The sequence below is a fragment of the Columba livia genome, chromosome 9, assembly GCF_036013475.1.
Source record: "Columba livia isolate bColLiv1 breed racing homer chromosome 9, bColLiv1.pat.W.v2, whole genome shotgun sequence".
NCBI lineage: Eukaryota > Metazoa > Chordata > Aves > Columbiformes > Columbidae > Columba > Columba livia.
Window position 1 is genome coordinate 16,453,873 of NC_088610.1, and position 21,701 is coordinate 16,475,573.

Sequence of the window (21,701 nt, forward strand, 5' to 3'; positions counted from 1 at the left end):
TGCAGAATAATTTCTTTCAAGGATTTTGTACATAAGCTGTGCTGTCCATAATGTCTTATTTGTGATCTGAACGTGACACCAATACACCCCGTCATTTTAATTTGAACATATATTTCAGTTGTTTTCCCCTTGTATGATATTTGCTGGAACGTTCTGTCAGAACAAAACCAGCAAAATGTCATGCAAATAAGATCTGCTTTCACATGTGCCTATTATGCTATTCCCCTTCCAACTTGCCATGAATTTGAAATTGAGATTGTTCTACATGTAAAAGATGATGACCAGTTATTTTTATCTCCAGTGCTCAGCACACTGCTTCCCTTCTTTCCCCATGCTCTGTGTTGTCCTGCAGTGATAAGGACAAAGCCTGGAGGAGATTTTTAGAGCACTGAATTAGGTGCAGAGTTTATCAGTTTTCCTCCATCTTCCACCAATTTCATTTCCACAGACAGAGCATTTTACAATTCCATGGAGATGCCTTAATTCCTGATAGCTTTGAAGAGTTACTATATTTTAATACATGTGAGATTTAAAATAGGGTGGTAAGCTTGCAGTATTGACTGACATATTAGGTTTAAATCAAAATGTCTCATAGCTGTGATTTACTTAGTCATATAGGTTGCTGAATTTTGAAAGATATCACTTGGATAGATTATTATATTATATTATAGTAAAGGTGATGACATTTTAAAACTTCACGCAATACAGTACAAAATTTCCGTATGCAATTTCTCTACACATTTGTTAATATTTTCTAATTTCACTCCACTTCAGGAGACTTCAGTCTGCAGAGCAAAACAAAATATCCCAACAAAACTACTGCCCTACCCTCCCCACCCTAGCAGTAGGGCTGGCCCTACCCGTGTTTTTTCAATTGTTTTTCAAGAAGCCCTGATTTTGCATAAACAGTATAGTTGTTTTCTCTTTTTCCGTCTGGCAGTACTTCTCAAGAAGGGCAGAAATTGTGGGCAGAGAAATAATATCAGACTTCAAATTAACAGTTAAATGTGTTCTTCATTCGAAAGCAACACAGCCTTGAGATTTCTGAGAATTCATTATCTCTCTTTTTCTTTCATGTGTTGTCTCTGATTTACATCTCACTTCTTCAAACTTCATTGTCAGGGGTGATTTATGAGCGCAATTTTCTCCATAATGTTCTGTAGCAATATTTGGCAAATCCCTTATCTCAGCATGGGGACGTACTCCTGTGTTACACACCAGAGGCACACAACCTTTAGATTTCTTTAAAAAAACAATGCTTAATAAGCTTTTTGAAAGGAAAAATGCAAAACCCATCTCATAATAATCCATCTCAAAATTACACATAGATATGTTACCTGCACAAAAGTTGCTTCAGCAACATTGCATTGGCATTTTGTGTGATGGATCCATTGAGCACCGCTGACTCTGATGGGTCAGTCTGTTTACCCCATCTTTTGCTTTCAGCTTGAAACAAGTTCCCAGACGGCACTGAGCAAAGCATGTGAGTCCAGCTGCCTTGCTGTACTGAGACTGCTCATTCTGAAATTTAAGCATGAGCTTAATGAATGACTTTTGAGGTTTGCTAGTTTTCTGATATGTAATCTTGCCTTTTCTGGGGTTTAAGACATTTTATATGTCTGTAGAGTTCTTTGAGTTGCAAAACTTGGTAAAATCAGCATCAGCTTTATACCTTCAGTGAGGACTTTACATTCACTCTGGTTCTCAAAAACTTAGAAGGGACTTGAGTCCCACTAAATTATTGTACACAAAAGGATGATTCCTGGGCTCTTCTGGATTATTTGTAAATCTATATTTACCACCACTACAGGTATTTGCCAGCAAAACAGTTCACATCCACTCATCAGCACATGTGTTAAAAATCTTCCAGATATTCAGTGCTGTGCCCAGGTTTTGGACCAAGAAGGGGGCCCTCCTCCACAGCCCACTCAGCCATCTGTCTTTTCTTAACTAGAACTTGGGTGAATTGGAGCATGGTTTCACCCCCAAACTCTGCTCTGTTGCCCATCTCACACATTTGTCTCTTGTCCTACAGTGCTTCTAGTTTTCTGCCCCTTTATGTGCTTTGACTTACTCTGGTATTAGTGTTTTATCGGTACCAGTTGCTGACTGTGGAGGACAGTGAGTGCCTTACACAAATGACACTGATACCATTACACATCCTATTCCACTCTCTGCCATGAACACCTCTGCAATGTAACGTGAAAATTATCTGGTTTTAGCTGTGAAAGAACCTTTGTATTCACAGGTGTTTCCAGGAGAATTTGGGTGGTTATAACAGTGGCTCTTTACATCCCTGTGCTCAAGTGGGGGAAGGAGAAACCTCTCCCACATTGCCACAGCTGGGCCATCTCCTAATGCCTATAAATAACTCGTGGGCACATGCACTGAAATAGGAAGTGTGGCTTCTAGTAAACTTCCTATTTTCACAGATAAACTTGGTAGTTGGAAATTGTGAAATCTAGATGACAGATTGCCAAACCTTTTTCTTGCTTTAGTGATGGTTTATGAATGAAATTTTTAATTGTAGACTGTCAAATGTCTCTTTTCTTGGTGAACTTTCTTATTTGGAGGAAATATCCAGTATATATTAAACTGCCTAAATATTTATTTGTCACTTATGATTCTTCATTCCTTTTTTAGAATTCCATTGTTTTCAGTGCTTTCTCTAAAAACAGCTTAACTTTATAGACATGATTCTCCTCTCACTTACGTTGTTAAATATCAGAAGTAATTTAAACTAAGTTCACGGAGTCTCATCTGTGCAACTCAGAAAAGAGTAATGGATTTAGCTTAGTGTAAACCAGGTGTAGTGTGATCATGATCTCTGTATAGATTTGTGGAGGTAAATATTTCTGTTTATTACAGACAAACAAATATTTAAAAGTCATCAGGGGTAATTCACAGATACAATACAGTCAAAGGTGTACAGAGCTGACAGGGCTCTTAACAGGTCTTATTTCTAGTTCTTCTGGATGTAGGATAGTGTGAAGATGGAGATGTCTGGCACGTGTCAGCCTGAAGATTTTATGCCAGTTATTTTCTTCTGTTTACAAGATTAATTGCTGCTTTAAGAGCTGGACCGAGGCTTATTTAGGTATGTCAATGCAAAATTTGCTACTTAGAAGCTGTGTGGGAAATGTAATTGTCCCTGCAAGGAGGTGCCTGGCCACCAGCCGTGTCACTGGTCCCGCGGTGGGAGCACTCCCTGGGTAGGTGAGGACTTCTGTCCTGTCTGCCCGGCCTTTCCTCTGCCCCATCATGTCATCACCTCCCCAAACCCTCTCTGTCCTTTGGGTTTCTGAGGCTCCCAGCCTCGGCTGTTCCCCCTTTCTCATCTTCGCTGTCTCCTCCCTCCTCGGGAGGGATTCCTCGGGACACAGCCCGCTCGTGTCGCCCTGTGCCCGGGCTGGCACCGCAGCTGGAGGCTGCTGCCTGCCGAAACGCCTCCCCGTTCCTGTCCCTGTCCCCAAGCTGCCTGTCCCCCGCCTCCCACCGAGGCGCTGCTGCCGGGCCCGCAGCCTCCGCGCCGCACCCTCGCCCCCCTGCGTTGCCGGGCGCTGCTCTCGCCGCCCCCACGGCCCAGATTCCGGTGGCCTCGATTCCCCCCGCACGGCGCTTCCTGCCGCTGGCGCGGGGCCAGGGGCCGCCTGGCGCGGGAGCCGCCGCAGCCCCCGAGCCCTCCCCCGCCGCGCGGCCGCTGCCAAAGTCCGCGGGCTCGTCCTTTCTTTCCTCATGCTGGTTAAGAGAGAAAGGGGCATGTGCGGGGCTGATTCGAGCAGGCTGGCTGCTCCAAAGGAGCGGCTTTGTGTTTGCCGGGAGGCTGGAGCTTGGCTTTGCTCGCTCACCGCGACTCAAGCAGGCCGTGGTGGAGATGCTGCCCAGCAGAGGTGATGGGAATACTAAGAATAAAACTTGTTTTGCCCTTTATTATCACATATTTGGTCCTGCACAGAACTGAGGTGGCCTTTTAAATCCATGCAAGACCTTTTCAGCAACCGCCGTTCTGCACTTCTTGACCTACCACGGCTTTGGTCGTTTATTTTCTCTGCTGCTGTGAGTAGGATTGGTACGGTGCCCACACGAGGGAGAAGTGAGACCAAGTACCTGCCTTTCTACAGATGAGGCCAAAAGGTGAGAAGAAAAAAGGGAGATCACATAAACACAGCCAAATAGGTCACTACTTGTGTATTGCATACCTTTATTTAGTCTAGGCACCTTGAAAATCATGTTCCCAGTTATTTCTGGTAGAGGAAGAGAAGTAGCTACCCTGGTACTTGGGGAAGGTGGTGGGGTACTTATAGCTGAAGAGGTAATCAGAAACGCAACCTCTTTTGGCACCAGCACAGGTCATTAAAGACACCTGGTTGCTATGGGAACCCCAGCAAGAGCTTCTCAACTTGGAAATCAGAACTTCGTTATACCTGGCAAGTCCAGTCTAGATGGGTGGGAGAATATGACGTATCTGAACATGAATTATCTCCCTTCCCTGGGATACTTGCTGCTGCCTCAATTTCACAAATCATTAACGCTGCAATGCTTCAGGTTTATAGCATCTTCCCATGCTATTTTAAAATACTTGCGAAGGGGATAATAAGCCAGATGCATTGCAAGCAGGAGCGACCTCAGCTGAACCACTTTTGGTGGAGCTGCACCAATGCACCTACATAATCAGAATAAAAATGACTACCTAAATAATGGTACTGCACCACTGGGATTTTATGGTTAGAAAGTATGTAAGTAAATTTCCCTTTCAATTTACCAAAACACAAGACTTGGATGTATGTGAACTGAATTTGTCAGCATTTGAATGAAACATCTTTGCTGTTGAATAGCTGCTACTTCAACAGCAACAGGGCTTTAAGCATCTCCTGGGTTTGGAATACAAAGCCAGATGCTGCTGTACTTACTAAAGGGTGTATATCTGCCATTTAGATGTCACTGTAATTCAGGTTGTTTCTCAATAGCCCTGAGCCCTGCAGATGATTGAGTCCCCTCAAAATCCATATTTTCATGGTCAGCATTTGCAAACCACCAATGCTCTGATGGTAGCCCCAGCTACCACCTGCATCCAGCCTGGCCATATCCACCCTGAGCAGCTCCCCACACCGAGTCCCCAAAGCACGCACACTGCCACAGGAGCTGGAAATCTCCACCTTGGGCTTTAACTCTGCTGTGTTTATACCAGTTAGACACGAAGTTGAGGTCTGGCATCCTATCTAGCTTTGACTTCTGCAAGAGGTGAAGTTCTATGTAAAGATATATTTACTCTTAACTGGAACGTTAAAATACCAAAGTTGTCAAAAGAAACAGTTTGAATTACTTTGGTATTTGGGTATTTTGGGTTGCTTAGGCATAAAACATTTTTTCAGAAATCTATCAGAAAATTCATACAATGTATCTGGTGTCCTTCATCTGTGCAAGGATGCTGCATTTGCTTGGAACAAGCTGACATGTTTAAGAGTAACAAACATATTTAGATTTTGCAAGTGTGTTATTAATTACAGCACTTTACAGAACATTAAATTTGCTAATTAAGCAAACTTACCCTCCAAAAACAAACCCACGGTAAACTGAATTCTTATGGAAGAGAAGAAAGATGTGTTTAATGACTCGTGTACTCTTTGTAAACTTGCGTAATCTAAAAGAGGATCTTAGAAACAGGACATGCAAAGTCTGCACAATATTTGAGGAAGCAGCATTTACATAACTGATTGACTTTTTTAGTGATGTTTCAGTGAGAAGTAATAGTACTTCTAAAGCTAAATGGAGCTTGTGAAGTAAAATAATTAATTGGGATCAGCAATTAAACAGTTTCAGTTAATTAAAAAGGCAATGTTTACAGTTAAACCCCTGAGTTCATTTTTGTTTTCAAATGCGGAAGAGCCATGTTGCTGTAAACACCTTATATTAGGGTATAAGGTTGTGCTAAAGGAAGACAAAGTAAATAACTAAGAGCCATTGAAAAAGAGAAAATGTCCTGGAGTCACTTGAAACGCTCAAACTTTACTGTGTGAACACAAGTGAAACTGGTCTTATTGCATCAAATACTCCTCTTTGAAATAAGAGAACTCTCCTGGCTCCAGTATTTCTGTCTTGCAACCACAGAAGTGTAGGAGACTGAGAGAAGTGGGACCAACCTGTATAATGTATTGCAGTACTCAGAAAGAATTGTCTTAATATTAACTCATTACAAGAAGAGAAACTCCACAATTTGGCACAGTAAAAGGAAAATTATTAGTAAAAATATCTGTATTTTCTTAAAAGCACATTCTGGAACATGGTACATCCTGGAAATATGAATTAACTTTATTTATTTAACCAAAAGTTCTCTGGCTGGCTGTGAGCAGAACTTACCTAATGCAAAACAGCTTAGATATACAATAAAAAATTATCCTTGGATTAAAATACTGGGAAGTCTAGGTAAAAATGACCTCATCTTAGTGAGACTGTGACATGAAGTCACTCGAGTTTAATTGATGGTGCCCTAGCCACCCCAGCAGCACCCGGTCCAGCCAAAAAGTGAGTTTCCCGTAGAGGCATCCTGGGGCATGGTGAAAGGGCAAAAGCAGGGCTGGGTTTCCTGACACAGTGTAACCCAGGTGATGCTCAAGTACCCCTGGAGACTAACAAAACCTAAGCAGGGTGCTTCCATAGCTGTGTTCTCCCTGCAGCCCTGCTCACTGTCTCGGTGAGGGGTGAGGCTTGGGGAGCATGCTTGGTGGTGTTCCTGGTGCTCACAGATTGCTTTTAATCAGTTTCATTCCTACCCACAAGCATATTTCTACTTTCCTACAACCTCAGCCTGAAGCTTGGAGCACTCATTTTCTGTTTTCACATCCTTTTGGAAATTGAGTAAGCTACTGTTTCTGCTTGTTTGTTCTAAAAAGGTGCTACCCATTTGCAGTAAAGGCAGATTTCCCCCCCAATTGTTTCTGTTTGTATAAAATAATGTAAACTGGGAAAGAAGCAGCCTCTAGCTATAGGGTTGGTCTCCTGCTAATTGCAGATCCTGAACTTCCTTTGTGCACCGCTGCTGACAGCCTGTGTTGTGCCTGCTCCCAGCTGGCTCAGGCACTGGTGACGGGTGGATTTACCTGTATGGGAAGGATCAATAAAGCTGCTCCAAGGCTTATTTGAGGAACAGTGAGACCTTTTGAAAATGCCTCCCTTGCACAGGACTGTAAGCATCAGCTGGAAGAAACAGGAGGGTAACAGGGACACACTGTTTGGTGAGAGCTCTGGTAGGTGCCTAGGTCAGGAGCTGATGCAGGGTTAATGCTTCCGTTCCTGGAGAGAGGGCAGTGATGTATTAATAAATGAAGCTGCAAGACTTGAACTCCTTTAATTAAGCCGTTACTGCTAAGGCATGTAACAGCAAAGTGTTTTCAGAAATGATTTAAAAGTTCACATTCATTGAGGCCTCACTCTGACCAGATGCAGCTGTGCTTGGATCCTGCAATGTGTCTTGGTGTTGGTCCCCCAGATGCCTGGGGTCACCACGGGGGGCTGGGGACAGATTTTGTGCCTGGAAAGTGTGTTCTTTGGTGCAGTTCAGGAGGCTGCAGAGACTTTCCGTTTCCTGTGACATTTCTGATCTCCATGGGGAAGAGCAATGCCTACATGCCCCTCTACAAGCCCGGGAAGAGAGTGCACATGTCCTTGAGTGCTGGGGCAGAGCCATGGGAGATCGCCCACGCCACCACCCCGCTGCTCCTGTCAGGGCCGGGGGCTGCACTGCACTCCTGGCATTGCTCCCTTGATCACGAGTGGGGACCAGCTGCCATGTCTTAAAAAGTGTCCCAAGCACCAAGGTCATGTAGGTACTTCTGGAACTTTTGCTCTTAATCTCCGGAATACCAAAAAGAAGGCTCAGGTCTGTTTTTTTGCCTTTTACTGTGTAAAGGGATGTCCCATGCCAGTGTAAGGTGCTGTTTGGGCTGTAAGGCTTGTTTGGGGTGAGTAACAACATTGACCCTCCTGCCTGGCAAGCGCTGCAGTGCGGATCTGTCTAAGGAGATGGAAACACCAATTCAGGTAATTGTGGGGGTGATATGAATGTTGCAATTCATATGTTATTTTAATAACATTGACAACAATTTTCCCTATATGCCCCTGTGGTGGCTGGATCTGTGGCTAGTGCTGTGCTGTGGCTTGGGTGAGCTGTAGTGCAGGTGTATCCAGCAGGTCTGGGAGGGAGGCGGGTGGGTGCGTGCAGTGAGTACAGCTGGGGCTGGGGACGAGGGGGACATGATGTTTTGTACCTCAGTGTTCAGAAACAAGTCTGTCTACTGCAAGTGCTACACCTTAATCTGGTGCTCTCTATTTTTCAGGACATGGAAATGGTCATATTTCTGTCACACCTGTGGCTCAGGCTTCCTGCAGGGCCGTGGGGGGCAGGAGGAGCCAGAAGCGCAGCTGGGGCCTGGGCTGCGAGGTGAGGCTGAGTGCAGCTTTGGCAGTGCTGGGGCAGCTCCCCACTGCACTATACCCGTAGTCCTCTGTCTGCACCCCAGATGTAGCAGCAGAGGCTCATTTTTTTTTTTTTTTTTGTGGGGAATGGTGGTCAAGACATGCCATGGAGTATTTTACTGGCCCAGAGAAGTAGAATGCAAGTCCCAAAGCCTGTCCTTGTCCTGCTGGGGCTGTTGATGCTGGTGCTGTGAAGTGGTTGAGCATGGGCTAATGCTGGTGTGCTGCAGAGACCCCTCTGCCACCCTGGGGCTGACAGGACAGGAGGGATCTGAACCCTAACCAGTGCCTCCCTGTGCTCTGTGCCCCTTCAATGCCAGCAGCAGCCTGGCCACAGGTACAGGCAGGACCTTATGGGGCAGGACAGTGTTCTGCTGACTTGGAAGTGGTGTGAACCTCTTGAAGAAAAGGAGGAAAAAGTTTCAGCTGCCTCTGGAGGGGGCTCCATCCTCCCAGGCAGCGTACAGCTAGTGCAAGTGGGGAGGTTGGCACTTCTGCCCAGAGAGCGCGATGCCGGGGGGACAGCGGAGCGTGTGGGCAAGCGGGGGTGTCTGCCCTGCTCCCCTTCCCGTGCGTGTCCCCGGGGAGCGGCTGCAGGTGGAGGCCACCCCGCGGGGGATGGATGCTGTCCCACCGGGCAGCCGCGCTGCAGCCGGTCCCCGCGCTGGCGAGTGGGTCCGCGCGTGGCCCCCGCCCCGCCGCCCCGCGGTGGACACGCGTGGGCGGGGCGTGGGCGGAGCGGCGGGGCGGGAGCAGCGCGGAGGGGAGCGCGCCCGCAGAGAGCAGCGCTCGGCCCCGCTCGGCAGCGCCTCCCGCCGCCGCGGCACCATGTGGCAGCCGGCCACGGAGCGGCTGCAGGTAGGGCCGGGCGGGGGTCCGAGTCCGCGGAGCTGGCCGGGAGGGTGGCGGCGGTGGGGCTGTGGCGGTGGGAGCGGGGCCGGCGGAGCATCACCCCCCGGTACCGGGAGTTTGTTGTAACTTGTCCCCCTGCCTCCGAGGGTGGGTGTGCGAGGGGGGACACATGCACAGTGCGGGGGGAGGGAGGTGCTGCCCCGGCGGCATCCCGGGTCCCGGCTGCCGCTGAGCGGCGACTCTGGCGCTCCCGGCGCGGCTTTGGTGCCGGCAGGCGGGGAGGGCACCGCTGCGGCTGCGGCCACCCCGGTCCCGAGAGGCGGCGCCGCTCGGGGGGGTTCGGCGGAGAAAGCTCCGTTTTGGGGCTTCTCCCTACGCACCCCTTAGTTGAGGGGGAGCGCCGCCGGGCCGGCCACCGCCTGGATGTTTAGTGCGGGGTGGTGCGGGACGGGACCCCCCGTGGCCGCGCGGGACCCGCGGAGTGGGACGTGGAGGACACAAAATCCCGCGGGAGCCGTTTGTCACCCCCAAATCTACCGGTCCTGTTGACTTATGGGAACTTAAGTCTCCCTGCGCCCGCTCTCTGTGCCCGCAGGGCAGCCTGCACCCTACCGCAGCGGGTCGGGTTCTGCCAGCCCTGGGCTCTGTCTTTTTTAAATTTATGCTTTTATGGATATTTCATATTCAGGGTGAAATCTGAGGCAGCCAGTGAGCAAGATGAAATAAAACTCAGTTTGTAGTTCCACTGTGTAGACTTCATATAGTTTCCAGAGCAAGTGTCTAGTGAGAGAGAACCAAACATTTTAAGTAAGAATCAATGGACTTAGCTGATGACAAGAAAAGGTTACCACTGCTTTTGAAATTCAGATTGAGAATTTGCTTTGATACAATCAAATAGAAAATTCAGATATTTGATTTGATATTGAAGCCAGGCTGAGCAGATCTGTGAGCTTTAATCTGCACCAGCCAGTAATGGGAATAATTCCTGTTCTTAAAAAGACATACTTTTCTCTACAACAGGGGTGTCAAACTCATTTTCACCAGGGGAGTAGTTACATCTATGCAGTCCTAAAATTACATTTGGCCCTTTGAAGGCAACCATGAGGCTGATGTGACACCCTGTGAAAATGAGTTTGACACCTCTTGTCTACAACGAGAAACTTGATTTTAGTGAATAGAAATGCCGTGCCACATCCATAGTTTATGGATTCCAAGATAAAAGCTATGTCAATGTGTTATCATATATTTGTTTCTCTACATTGGCCAGAAACATCTCTGTACTAAACACAAGTAGCAAGATCACCTGTGTTAAGGAGTTAATGATCTTGGGCTGGTTGTGGAGGTGAGAGTATCTGTATCACCTGTGCTCAGGGGGGCATGGTTTCCCATGCACCCAGCAGTTGGGGCAAAGGAGAAGGGGAAAGAAGAGGAAAAGCTGAGGTTAATAGCCATGTGCTGGTTTGGTTTGTATGGACTGGCTACGTGCCTCCTTTCTGGAACTAGAAGGTATTAAAAATAACAAGATACTAATATCAGAAATATCTAATACTGCCTACAAAAGCACACATGGCTGAAGAGAATAAAATGCTTATGTTTTGCAGAATAAATTTGTGAGCGTAACCTTATTTAGCTACCTCACACATCCTGCGCACTGGTGGGGTCTTGCCTTTGGGAGCAGGTGGGAAAGGTCAGGTGCTGTGGGGACCCACGGGTACCTGAAGGAGAGATGAGCTTGCTGGGCCTCTCGCTTATCTGTTGCAGCACAACACAGATCTGTGGTGAGGGGAGCCCATGCTCCTTCTCCCTGTTGCTGGAAGGGAGCCATGATCACTGAAGTCAGCAATGGCCACTGATGTTGTGCAACCTGCTGTTGGTTGCCTCTAGCTGGAGGTTCCAGGTGTCCTATGCCTCCCAAAATGCTGAGTGCCTGTAAATGCAGTTCTTGCCAACAGCAGTTGCTGTATGAAGGGCTGTAGGTGCTTTGAAAGAACAAGCTAGAGAGATCCAAAATTACAGAATTAAATGATGTATTTGGTTTGTACCAGTTCCTAAAAATGGGGAGAAGGGAGAGCCTTGGAAAAGACACAAGAAGCCCATAATAATTCTGCGGTCACACAAGAGGTTAAATAACAACATAGTGAACAGTGGACAAAACGAATGTGGTGAGTGGAAGGATGCTGGGGGTATCTAGAATGAGATGCTGTAATTGAAGACTGGGTCTTAATCCATACATGCAAGCCAGAGTTGTATGGGCAATGGACTATCTAATATCCTCAACCCCTTTGAATTTTTCTTCTGCTAAAGAACCAAGTAGCCCGCTCTCCCCTTTGCCTCCAAGAATTACATGTTGCTCCCATTTAAGTTAAATGTATGCAGTTCCCCTTCGCAATGAGGGCAGGACCAACCCACACCAACAGCCTGTCCAGAGCTGCTGGCACTGCTTCCCACCCACCCCTGCTCCCAACGCTCCGCAAGGAGAGCTTGTGCAAGGCATAAATATGTGATTTTTTTGCTTATTTCTCCCCTGACATCTGAATTCAGTTTCAGGTGTCTCATATTGCTCTCTTTGTCCCAGGCTCCCTCCCTCCTGGCACCCAGCTGCTGTGAAAAAAATCTTGGGGTGCTGAAAGTGGGTGCCTCTTGCTTGTTGCTGATGTCATGAGTGTTCACCCTGACTGGCAAGCATGTGTTGGGCGGGTGCTGGGCATGGGATTTTGGTTGTAACAGGGGGGCATTTGGTCAATAGGTAGAGTAGATGATGCCTTGTGTTCTTTATTCATGTGTTCTGCGACTATGGGTTATGTCAAGTCACTACTGCAGGCTGTTTGGGGGATGTACAATGACAGGTCTCACCCTCTCTTCTATAGGTTCTTGTTGAGCTGATGTATAGGTACAGAAAGCGTGAAGCTGGCACAGCTTTCTTAATGTTTTCATGTGTGAGTTGTATGTGGCATAATTTTGACTTGGATGCATCTTGTGTGAATATCCAGCCATGGTGAAGTGCAGCTCCATTCTAAGTAAAAACGGCAGTGAAAATATTTTAATTTTTCAGAATATTTCTTTTGGCCTGGTTCAGTAAGGGGAAGTATGAACACCCTTTGGAAGTGACTGCCTGTTGGTGTGGGTTGGTCCTGCCCTCATTGCGAAGGGGAACTGCATACATTTAACTTAAATGGGAGCGAGCATTGTGGTGTGAAGACTTCTGTCATGTTCTGACACGTTCATCTGTGGCTTGTGGGTCTCCTTTCCCAGTCTCACAGGGTGTACAACAAGGCTGCGCGTTCCTGGTCTGTGGCTGTTCATGTAAAAGCTACTTTTGTTCCAAATGTGTTTGATCCTGTCAAGTTTCACGGTTTGTTCTGAAGTTTTTGGCGTTGACTAGACGGATGCGATTCCAGTAGTGAGGTCAGCAGCAGAGCTCATGCATACGCAATAGGGATGAAGTGTCACCATCAGCTGGGTTATAAGAATGCGGTGAGCTGGGGCATGAGCTGGGCATCTCCAGCTGGGACACTGGTTTCTGGCTTTGCTGGAAAAGGCTGTGTTTTTTTTGTTTTTTTTTTTTTTTTTTTTTTTTTTTAAATCACTCTGCTCTCCACTTCTTTCTGATGGAAGCTTTTCCTGTTATCCTGCTGCTTAATGAAGAAGCCTCACTGTTTCTGGAAGACTTGAATTGGATTCAATGGATTAGACAAATAAGGTAGAAAATCATAAATATCCAGGTTTCTGGAATTTCCTTGACATCATAACATGGTGAATTCTGCTTTTTCTGCTGCTATTCCTTTCCTTCCCTTCCCCCTTTTGTGATTCTTTTACCTATAGCAATGTCACAGTTAGGTGTGTTTTCTCCAAAGTTAGCAGGACAGTCTGTTACATGGGAAATGGCACAGCTGGGGGTGTTACAGGAATATACCATAGGGATCAGTGAGTCTCTGGGGCAGTACTCAAGAAGATTGTGATTTTGCAGCTAACACAGGCACTAGCATTATTCATGCATAATGTAAGAGAGATGATCTGGGACTGTTCCTGTTCTGAAGACTTTTCCCCCTGTAATTGCTGTTGTGGCATTCCTGGTTTGCGTTCAGTAAAATGCGAGTGTACCAAACACGCGAGTACCTCCCCTTATCCTCTACTGAAGCAGTGACCAGGGGGTCATTTGGATATTTAAGTGTTGTTCTCCCTGGTGGGAAGGCTGGGGTGCAGCCCAGGACTTGCTGAACCTTTGGCGTATGTTTTTCATGGCCGTGTTTGCAGCAGAGCTTATCAATGATTACAAGCATCATGCTCTGATTTTTGGCTAGATGTTTGTGGCAGTGGCACTGGTTGAAATGATGCTGAAAATCTTCTAAAATCTTTCTTTAAAATTATTTCCAAATGTGCCCTTCGTGCCTGTTTGAGACACAAGGGTCAGGAGCCCTCGGCGGTGCAGCTGGGATTTTGGAACTGCCAGCTCTGGCAATGCTTCCATGGGACTCTGAAGTGGTTTTTGAAAACAAGGTCTTCATGCAGTTCTGTGTGGCTGAGACATGACTGCTACTTGCTTTGAAACCTAACTTTTCCTGGAAGCTTGATGCCAGACATTGTTTCTAGATAGTAAATCCCAGTGGGTGCATAGTTTCCAAGGTCATGCTGTTTATAAGCCCTGTTCATAAGTTTTCCTGCTTCCCTTAATGTGTGTGGGTGATGGGGATAGCCACATCCAAATTTTTTCCTGGAGTGGGAGACACCGTGGTGCTGGTGCTGCCTGTCATTGTGCTGGGACACTGGGCATCCCTGAGCTGAGCCGTGGCCACGAGCCCTCACTTTGCTGTGCAGGTGGCCTGGCCACCGGCTCGTGTGAGCAGGTGCTGGGAAGCAGATGGGGTGCTGTGTTGTGGACCCCGCTCCCATCCTGCATCCTGCCTCTGCCTGTGGGTCCAGCTAAGAAAACACTGAGGTTTCAGATGCTTTTCTTGGCCATGCATTTGCCTCTTGTCAAGTGGTCACTTGGTTTCTGCCATCATTTGGGCCTGCCCAAACCATTGCAGGGCAGCTAGAGACCCCTGTGCCACCCACTGGCTCCCCGCCCAGCCAGCTGCCCTCCTGCTGCAGGAATGGACATCATGTGGTGAAGTGGCTTCATAAGGATGTGCAAACAGCCAAGTATTCATGGTAGGACTTGATTGATTCTCTGTCTGCTTATCTGGAAATTCAATATTTTTACCAATACCCACAGTTTGGGGCCATTTCTGCGCAAGGATTTAATAGTGAATGGCTGTGGTTTATTCTTATATTGCTAGAGTTTGTGTCTTTCACAAAACACAGTTCCACATCTTTTTCTAATGTGCTGTGAAATACAGTGGGCAAGATGTGATGATGCAAAGTAGGTGATGGAGTGCAGGAAGCTTCAGGTCCTTTACTGGGACCTGAACCCTGGGATCTGATTCCCTGAACCCGGAGGCTTAATTTTTCTATTGTCTAACTTATACAGCCCATGTGAAGTCCATGGGAAGTACTTTTGTGTAAAGTTGTTTTAGCGTACTCTTTGAATTTTCAGTGTAATTGACCTCTGCATCATTAAGATATGGCAGTAAAAACACAGTGTGGGTTTTGGTAGAAGTGAAAAAATGGAAGGCAGCAGTATTGGGGTGTTCCTGCTCATGAGTGCTGCCTGCTGAGGATTCACAAACACATTGCTCATTTTGTTGGGACTTGTCACTGTGCTCTGCAACACTGCATTTTGAATCTATTGGTAATTTTTAGGTTTTGGGATGGTAGACTCTGTTGCTAAGGACATGCATATTGCATGCATTCACTACCACGTAGTATACACATCAAGCACCTCTCCTATGTCAGCAATTTTGAAACTCTTCACTTGAGAGAAGTCACCTCTGGGCAGTGTTACCCATGTGTGATGACTTCAAGGTAATCATGGGTGCATTGGTTTTCTGATGTTTGTTTGCATCTGTTCAGATGTAATGTGGTTTTAGGTGCTGTTGTTGCTTTCAAAATGGACATAGCTTTCTGTTGTATGTCTGGTGTTTAGATGCATGCATCTATTAAAAAAATGCAGTATACAGGCATTCAGAGCAAGAGTTTTTAATTTTTAAAAGCATATGGAAAAGCTCTTCTTTAAACCAAACACAAACAGGTTGTAAGTGTAAAGTACACAAGCAGCTGTCTAGGCAGAAACTGCTGCAAGACATATGTAGCAGGACTGATACTGCTACTGAGCTCTGGTTTTATTAAATATTATGTCAGAAGGAAAAAGTGAAAAGTATTTGAAATTTAAGCTTGAGTCATGTGGACGCGAACGTCCAGGAAGTCTTACAGCCCAGTTCTTTTGGCACTCTATACCTTCAGGATATCTTTCAAGGCTTCAAAGTTTTTGCATGAGTTTGCTGCTATGCCTTTACGGCGATCAGGGATCTTTCAAAAAAAGCTCTGTGGTTCCAGCAAGCTCATCTGGCACCACTTAGCTTGGGCAGTTCCTTTTTTCTGTGTTAGTTATTCTTTGTAGAAAATGAATGGCTCTGGAAAAATGCTAATTTTGGGAAGCTTTCTATGACCAAAAGAAAATCAAAATCAGTGACTGCCTTGTGGAAAGACCCCTGGGAAATGATCTTAAGGGTTCGTTTATAGTGTACTACTAGTTTCTGTTTATGAAACTGACAGTCTGTTTGATGACCAACAAAAATAAAAAAATAAAAAGCAGTAATTTCCTTGAAGGAAAACAAACTAAAGCATTCAGTCTAAGTAGTGCAGAATTTTGACTGCCCGTTTCTTATTTTCTCTCCGTCCCTGGTGGCAGCAGCATGACAGGCAGCAGTGGTGTGTCCAGAGCATTAGCGTTTCCTTCCAAGCGTGGCTGTGTTTGCGGCAGAGACCTTCAGCTGGGGCCTTCTGCTGGCATCCTCACATAGAATGAAGCACGGTGGTGACTTTGTTGGGGATTTGGCTCTCTAAGCAAGATGAGGGTCTGGCCCAGAGACATGTAAAAGTGTGGCTGAAAAGTTCCCTTAAGCAATGTTCTGTACTTGCCTTCCCACCCTGGCCACTCCCCCCCTCATCCCTAGTGGCTCATGTATAATAATTGAACTTATTTGCACTTCAAATAATAGGTGGAAAAGTTACGGGTGACAGTAGTGTTAGTCTTCAGGACTCTTTCTGAATAAGTGCATCAGAACTCTTTGACCAAAGATTTAAAATGTCTGTTATTGTAAATGTGTCTTGAGAAGACCTAATATGGCTTTTCATGATTCATTTTTCCTGCTGAAATACTGAAAATATGGAGTGGCAAATATAAATCTTTGATGCATATAATCTTAATTAAAAAATAAAATTGTATATTGCTGGTATTTTATTTTCTTTTGATGATGCTGCAATAAAGTTATACAGAGCCTCAGCGATTAAGTTGATCTGGTTGCGCTGCCCTCAGCAGTTCAGTGATGGCTTCTGAAGCGTTGGTCTTTCTGAAGAACCTCTTTCTGAAGAACCATCAGGAACATTTAAACAGTAACCACTTTCCTTACAAAATGATAATCAGTGCTAAAAATGTCATTATTGATTTGGAAATATAAAGATTCTGGCTGTTTGCCCTGTTCCCTTGCAGGCTTCCCCTGCTCTGTGGTGCTGAGCACTTCAAGGGAAAGGGTGGGAGACGTGGAGCAAGTTGGGGGCCTTTTTTTGGGCTGTTTAACTCCCCTCCCACAGCTCAATGGCTGGTTGTGCTTCCAGGCAATGTTAACAGCTACATTTCTGACCTGAGTTACTAATAAAGAGCTTTACTGACTGAGCCATGCCAAGAGTGCTGTGCTTGGTTTGGGATCTCTGTGCCATAGCACCGGAGTGGTCGGCGCTCTTGCACTATACCCCTGTGGGGCTTTGGGTCTGCGTCATACCAGACAATTTTCAAATGTCTCCTCATGTGAAAACATCTTCTCTAGATATATTTGACGAGAACTGCCAAGAACACTGAGAACAGATAGAAAGTTAATTAAGTGTCCTGAAGCTCAGCTTTGTGGTCATCTCTTTTTTCCTGTGCCAGGCTCCCTCTGGGTTTGAGAAATCATTATTCCATACGTTTTGTGTGAGGCTTTCAGAATGACCCTGGAGTAAATTTCCAAGTATTCAGAGCCTCTGTTTAGGGCCAGACTTTTACAGAGAGTGTTTTACCTGGTGGACTGAGCTCTTCTGAAAACTTGCCCACTCAGTCGGTGCCTGGAGAAGAGAAGTGATGTTCAGAGTCTGGTCCCACTGGTGGAGTAGCTGCTCTGATGATCTTGTGGTGGGATCTGGTCCAAGCTCCACTGGGGTCAGTATCAGCATTGAGCCTGATCAGACTGTAGAGTAGGATGGCATTCCTGCCCATTGGGCTGTTACAGGAGACCCAGAAAGTTTGTATAGTCTCATCTAAAACAAACAAAGCTTCTTCCTGAAAGTGTCTGTGGGCTGGAAGCCAGGGAAGATGAGTTGGGGGTCTGCAGGGGACCAAGGCCATGGGACTTCCCTGGTGGTGGTGTCAACATGAAATATATTATCTGAGTCTGCAAGTTCCTAGCTCTCCATTCCCTCCCTGAGCCTGGGTGTTGAGGGACAGGAGGGATGGGTAGATGCAGAGTTTCCTCTGAATGGTTGCAGGGGGAGGCTCTCTGGAGTGAACCTTGACTGCTCTGCAGCTTTCCTGTAGCTGGGGACAAGCTTTCCTGCTGTCAGGATTAATCTGTGCATTCTGAGCTGATGACGATGATACTGACCTGAAAATAGTATAGTTTCTTGGGGTGGGGAATTACCCCACCCCCTAGTCATTCTGGATGAAAAAATAGGCAAAGAAAAATTTTGTTATTATTTATTAAAACTATCCAGTCCAAATTAATATGCTGAATTTGGTTTCTAGTGTTATATTAAGAAATCTTGTCCTCAGTTTGCTATTATAGTATTTCCATCTGCTGGGGAGAGGAACACTACACGAAGAGCTACATCATGGTGTGCTGGTTCTTCTGGCTCTGGCTTGGAGCTGGACAGTGTAAAGACAAACAGTAAAATTGTCAGAAAAAAAGTATTTCAGACTTTAAAAACAAGGTTTTAATATTTTTCTCCTGATTTGAGAGTATTTATTTAACAGAACCTTTTGCCCGTTTTTAGCTTTTCCATCTGGATTTTTTTTTTTTTTTTTCCAGTTTTTGACCAGAAAAAGTACTTTGTGGAACATAGGCAAACACCAAGCTGCAGCTCCCTGAGCTGCCTGGGTGTCAGGGCACAGCCCTCACCTCTGCCCCAGTTCACTGTGCTGTGTGTCTGCAGAAGATGGCAGTGAATTTCTTTCATCTTTGAGAAAATTGTCAGTTTAAGCATCAGATTAACAGGAGTAAGTCAGTGCAAAGATTGGAGAGATGTTTTTGGCTGTGCGTTGCTTTGCAGTTGGGAATTTCAAATTGTCTGATGGGTTGAGCAATGTTTTTTGTTTGTGAGGGAACTGAGAAAGTATAACTTCAGGTACAGAAACAGGCAATTGAACAGGTTTGTCGTATGCAGCTATTTTAAGGCAGGGGTGAATCCTAACCTATAAGCATCTGCATTTATGTGCAGAGGATGAAGTGAGATATTTCTGTGGCTGGCTTGCTTATTCCATAGTGTCCATAATGTTTTCTGTGCTGCCAGTTCCAGAATTGTTGATTGATCTTAAATCAGTTTTATTCCCCACCCCCCAACCTGGATCTACAGGAAATTTCTGTGCCTGACTACAAATCTGAAGCAGAAAATCTTCTTGAAGCCTGAATCTTGTCCTTGTGCTTTTAGGAAGGGGCCTATACAGCGCAGATCTGCACGGGCTTCAGTTTTCACAGCTGTGCTCTGTTGTTTGGATTAGAGTCAGAAGGAAGGATATTTTGGAAATTTTATGCCTGTCTTCTCGATAGTTTGGCTGAAAGGGCCTTTTAAGCTTGGTACCATGTGTCTGAGAAAATCCTGATAGTAAAGACAGCTTTCGTGTCTTCTGCTAAAACGAACTGCTGGAGGGATGTACAGGGCTGTTAAAGGGTCCTGGGTGGTTGTTTTTTTTGGTGGGCAAGGAAGAGCAAACCCAGCAGCGATTCCTGAGACATCTGAAGCCTGGTGATCCTCCAGCCAAGGACAAGGCACAGGCTGGCCCCAGCTCTGAGCTGTCTCCTCTGGGAGCGGTGGGTTTGTGACCTGGCTGTGCGGCACAGCCAGCAACAGAGCTGCCAGTTGGAAATGTGGTTGGGATGATGGAGGAAGTGGAGCCCCCTCTGTCACATTCTTGTTGGTGGCACATCCCTGCCGAGGTCTGCAGAAAGGATGTTACTTTCTACGAGACTGGGCAGTTCGGTTTGATACGTGTGTTAAATCGCTCAGATTTAAGAATGCAGTCTTATTTCCATGCCTTTGAATCCATTCGTTTTAATTTGCCATTTGAGATGGACATATAACTTTTCAGTGGTTTATGAGGAATGTTGGGAAGCGTTTGTCTGTGAGTGATTGTTTTGTTTTGATCTGGTGTTAAGAGGCTCTTTTTTCATTAAAGAGGCTAAAGCTTGGAGCTAGGATGTGTAACATTTTCAAAGCGTGATGTTTTAATCTTGTATGTCCAAAATACAGAGTTGCTACAGAAGGCAGAGTTGCACAGTTTAAAAGGTTACAGGAGCCCAGGTACCTCCTGCTGTTGCCTTTTCCTGCAGATCAATGTTGCAATATTCAGTTCTTTCTGGTAGCTCTGAAGTTGCGTGTGGTTCCTTGTGCTTCTATTCATAATCCTGCAGTTCCTGGCTCGCTAGAGTTACCCTGCTACAAAGACTTGGGATTTTGTTTTTCTCAACAGCTGTCACAGATGCAGTTCAGATAATTTCCTTGGAGGTGTCCAGTGGGGACTGGGGCTGCCTGGTGTAGGAAACAGCCCCATCAGAAATACCAGGCTTGCTGCAGGGTGTGCAGCGTGAGGGGTGGCCTTTCTGTGCATCATAGCAAGCCTGCAACCAGTCTCCAAATGAACGAGGCAAATGCCTTTTCTAGTTAAGGGTGCCGAAAAGCCCTGGCTCTTAAGAAAAGCGAAAAATATTCACTGAAGTTTTAGTCACTGCCTAATCAATCCTTTCCTGAAGCCACTCTCCCACATCCTTCTTGCATTTAAAATGTTGACATGTTTCAGGCTGCAGGAATGGTGGAGCTCATCTGCCCAAAGGAGAATCACATTTGAAGAGACTGTGAGCTGCGAGTGACAGCTGAGTTATGGCAAGATCGCCAACTGGAAAGGGTCATCCCAGGGCCTGGGCTCCAGCAGGTCAGGTTCAGCTGTGTGGGGTAGCAAGATCTGCATAGATGGAGGTACCTGGGGATCTTTGTCAAAAAGGCATAATCTAGGGAGGCTTCGAACTAATATAAAATGCTTTGTAGAGATGTAAAACTTCTGGGGGCAGGAGAAGCAGGTCTGAAGCTGGGGACAGGAGAGGTCTGGGAGCAGGCACGGCCCAGGAGACCCATCTGCAGAAACCTTGTGCTGATGCACCTTGCTTCTGGTTGGTTACAAGAAACACATATATTTTAAATGAGTTTCAGAGGACACTTATATTGGCCTTTCAGATTAGGATTTTTATTTTTAAACATCAGAATTTATTCATGCTGCTCGCATGATATTAGAAAACCAGCCACATGGCATTGACCAGGGAAATGCCCATACCTTGTTTGTTCTGAAGTATACTGCCCTGCTTCTGGAAGTAACAGCCTGACCTTTCGTTCCTCTGTTGTCTTCTTAAGGATGTTCTTAGATGGATGCGGAGCTTTCCAAGATAAATGAGGTGAATGTGGTTTGGCAATTAAATCACTAATGTTGTATCAAGCTAGAGAATTTCAGAAGCCATTAATGTCTAAAGAGATGTCATTTTGTTCACTTGGGAATAAATTTTGCTCGTCGTCTATATGTGAGTAGTCTTTTTGGTCCAGATTCAGATCTTGATAATGGTGTAATTCTAACAGCCATCGCTAATGCCAGTGGAGTTACTCCACATTTCTTTTACTTTATGTATTTTTAAGAGTCCAAATATTTTCGGATTTTTTTTTTTTTTCCTTCCTTTTTTCTTGAAGAGTAGATATATGTGACAAGATTTAATGTCTAAGAGCAATGAACTGAATGTTTCTGTATTACTCTTCTTGGAAAACATACGTTATTGAAGTCATTCTGGACCGAGCCCTAACGCTATTTGCGTAAGGGGCTGCTGCGTATCCCACAGAGCGTGAGTTGTGCTGCGAGCTCGCCGCCTGCTTGCTGTGGGGCAGCCTGGGGGGAAAACCACTTTACAAAATATTTATGGACCTGTTAATCAGGCTCACAGTCCCATGGTTCCTGTCCTCTGTGAGGAGAAAAGGGAGCGTGGGTCCCTGGCAGG

At 45.8% G+C, this 21,701-nt stretch overlaps 1 protein-coding gene across 2 annotated transcripts in view; it reads left to right on the forward strand.

Moving 5' to 3' along the window:
* Positions 1–9,172: 9,172 nt before the first annotated feature.
* Positions 9,173–21,701, forward strand: part of PID1 (phosphotyrosine interaction domain containing 1) — an 87,202-nt gene continuing 74,673 nt past the window's right edge. Inside the window, exon 1 of one of the 2 annotated variants that reach the window (XM_065073981.1) lies at positions 9,173–9,330. In XM_065073981.1, the coding sequence (XP_064930053.1) occupies positions 9,301–9,330 (30 nt within the window). In that variant the 5' untranslated portion in view covers positions 9,173–9,300. Of the gene's footprint in view, positions 9,331–12,896; positions 13,025–21,701 lie in introns of those variants that run through there. The other variant, XM_065073983.1, reaches the window with a different exon arrangement.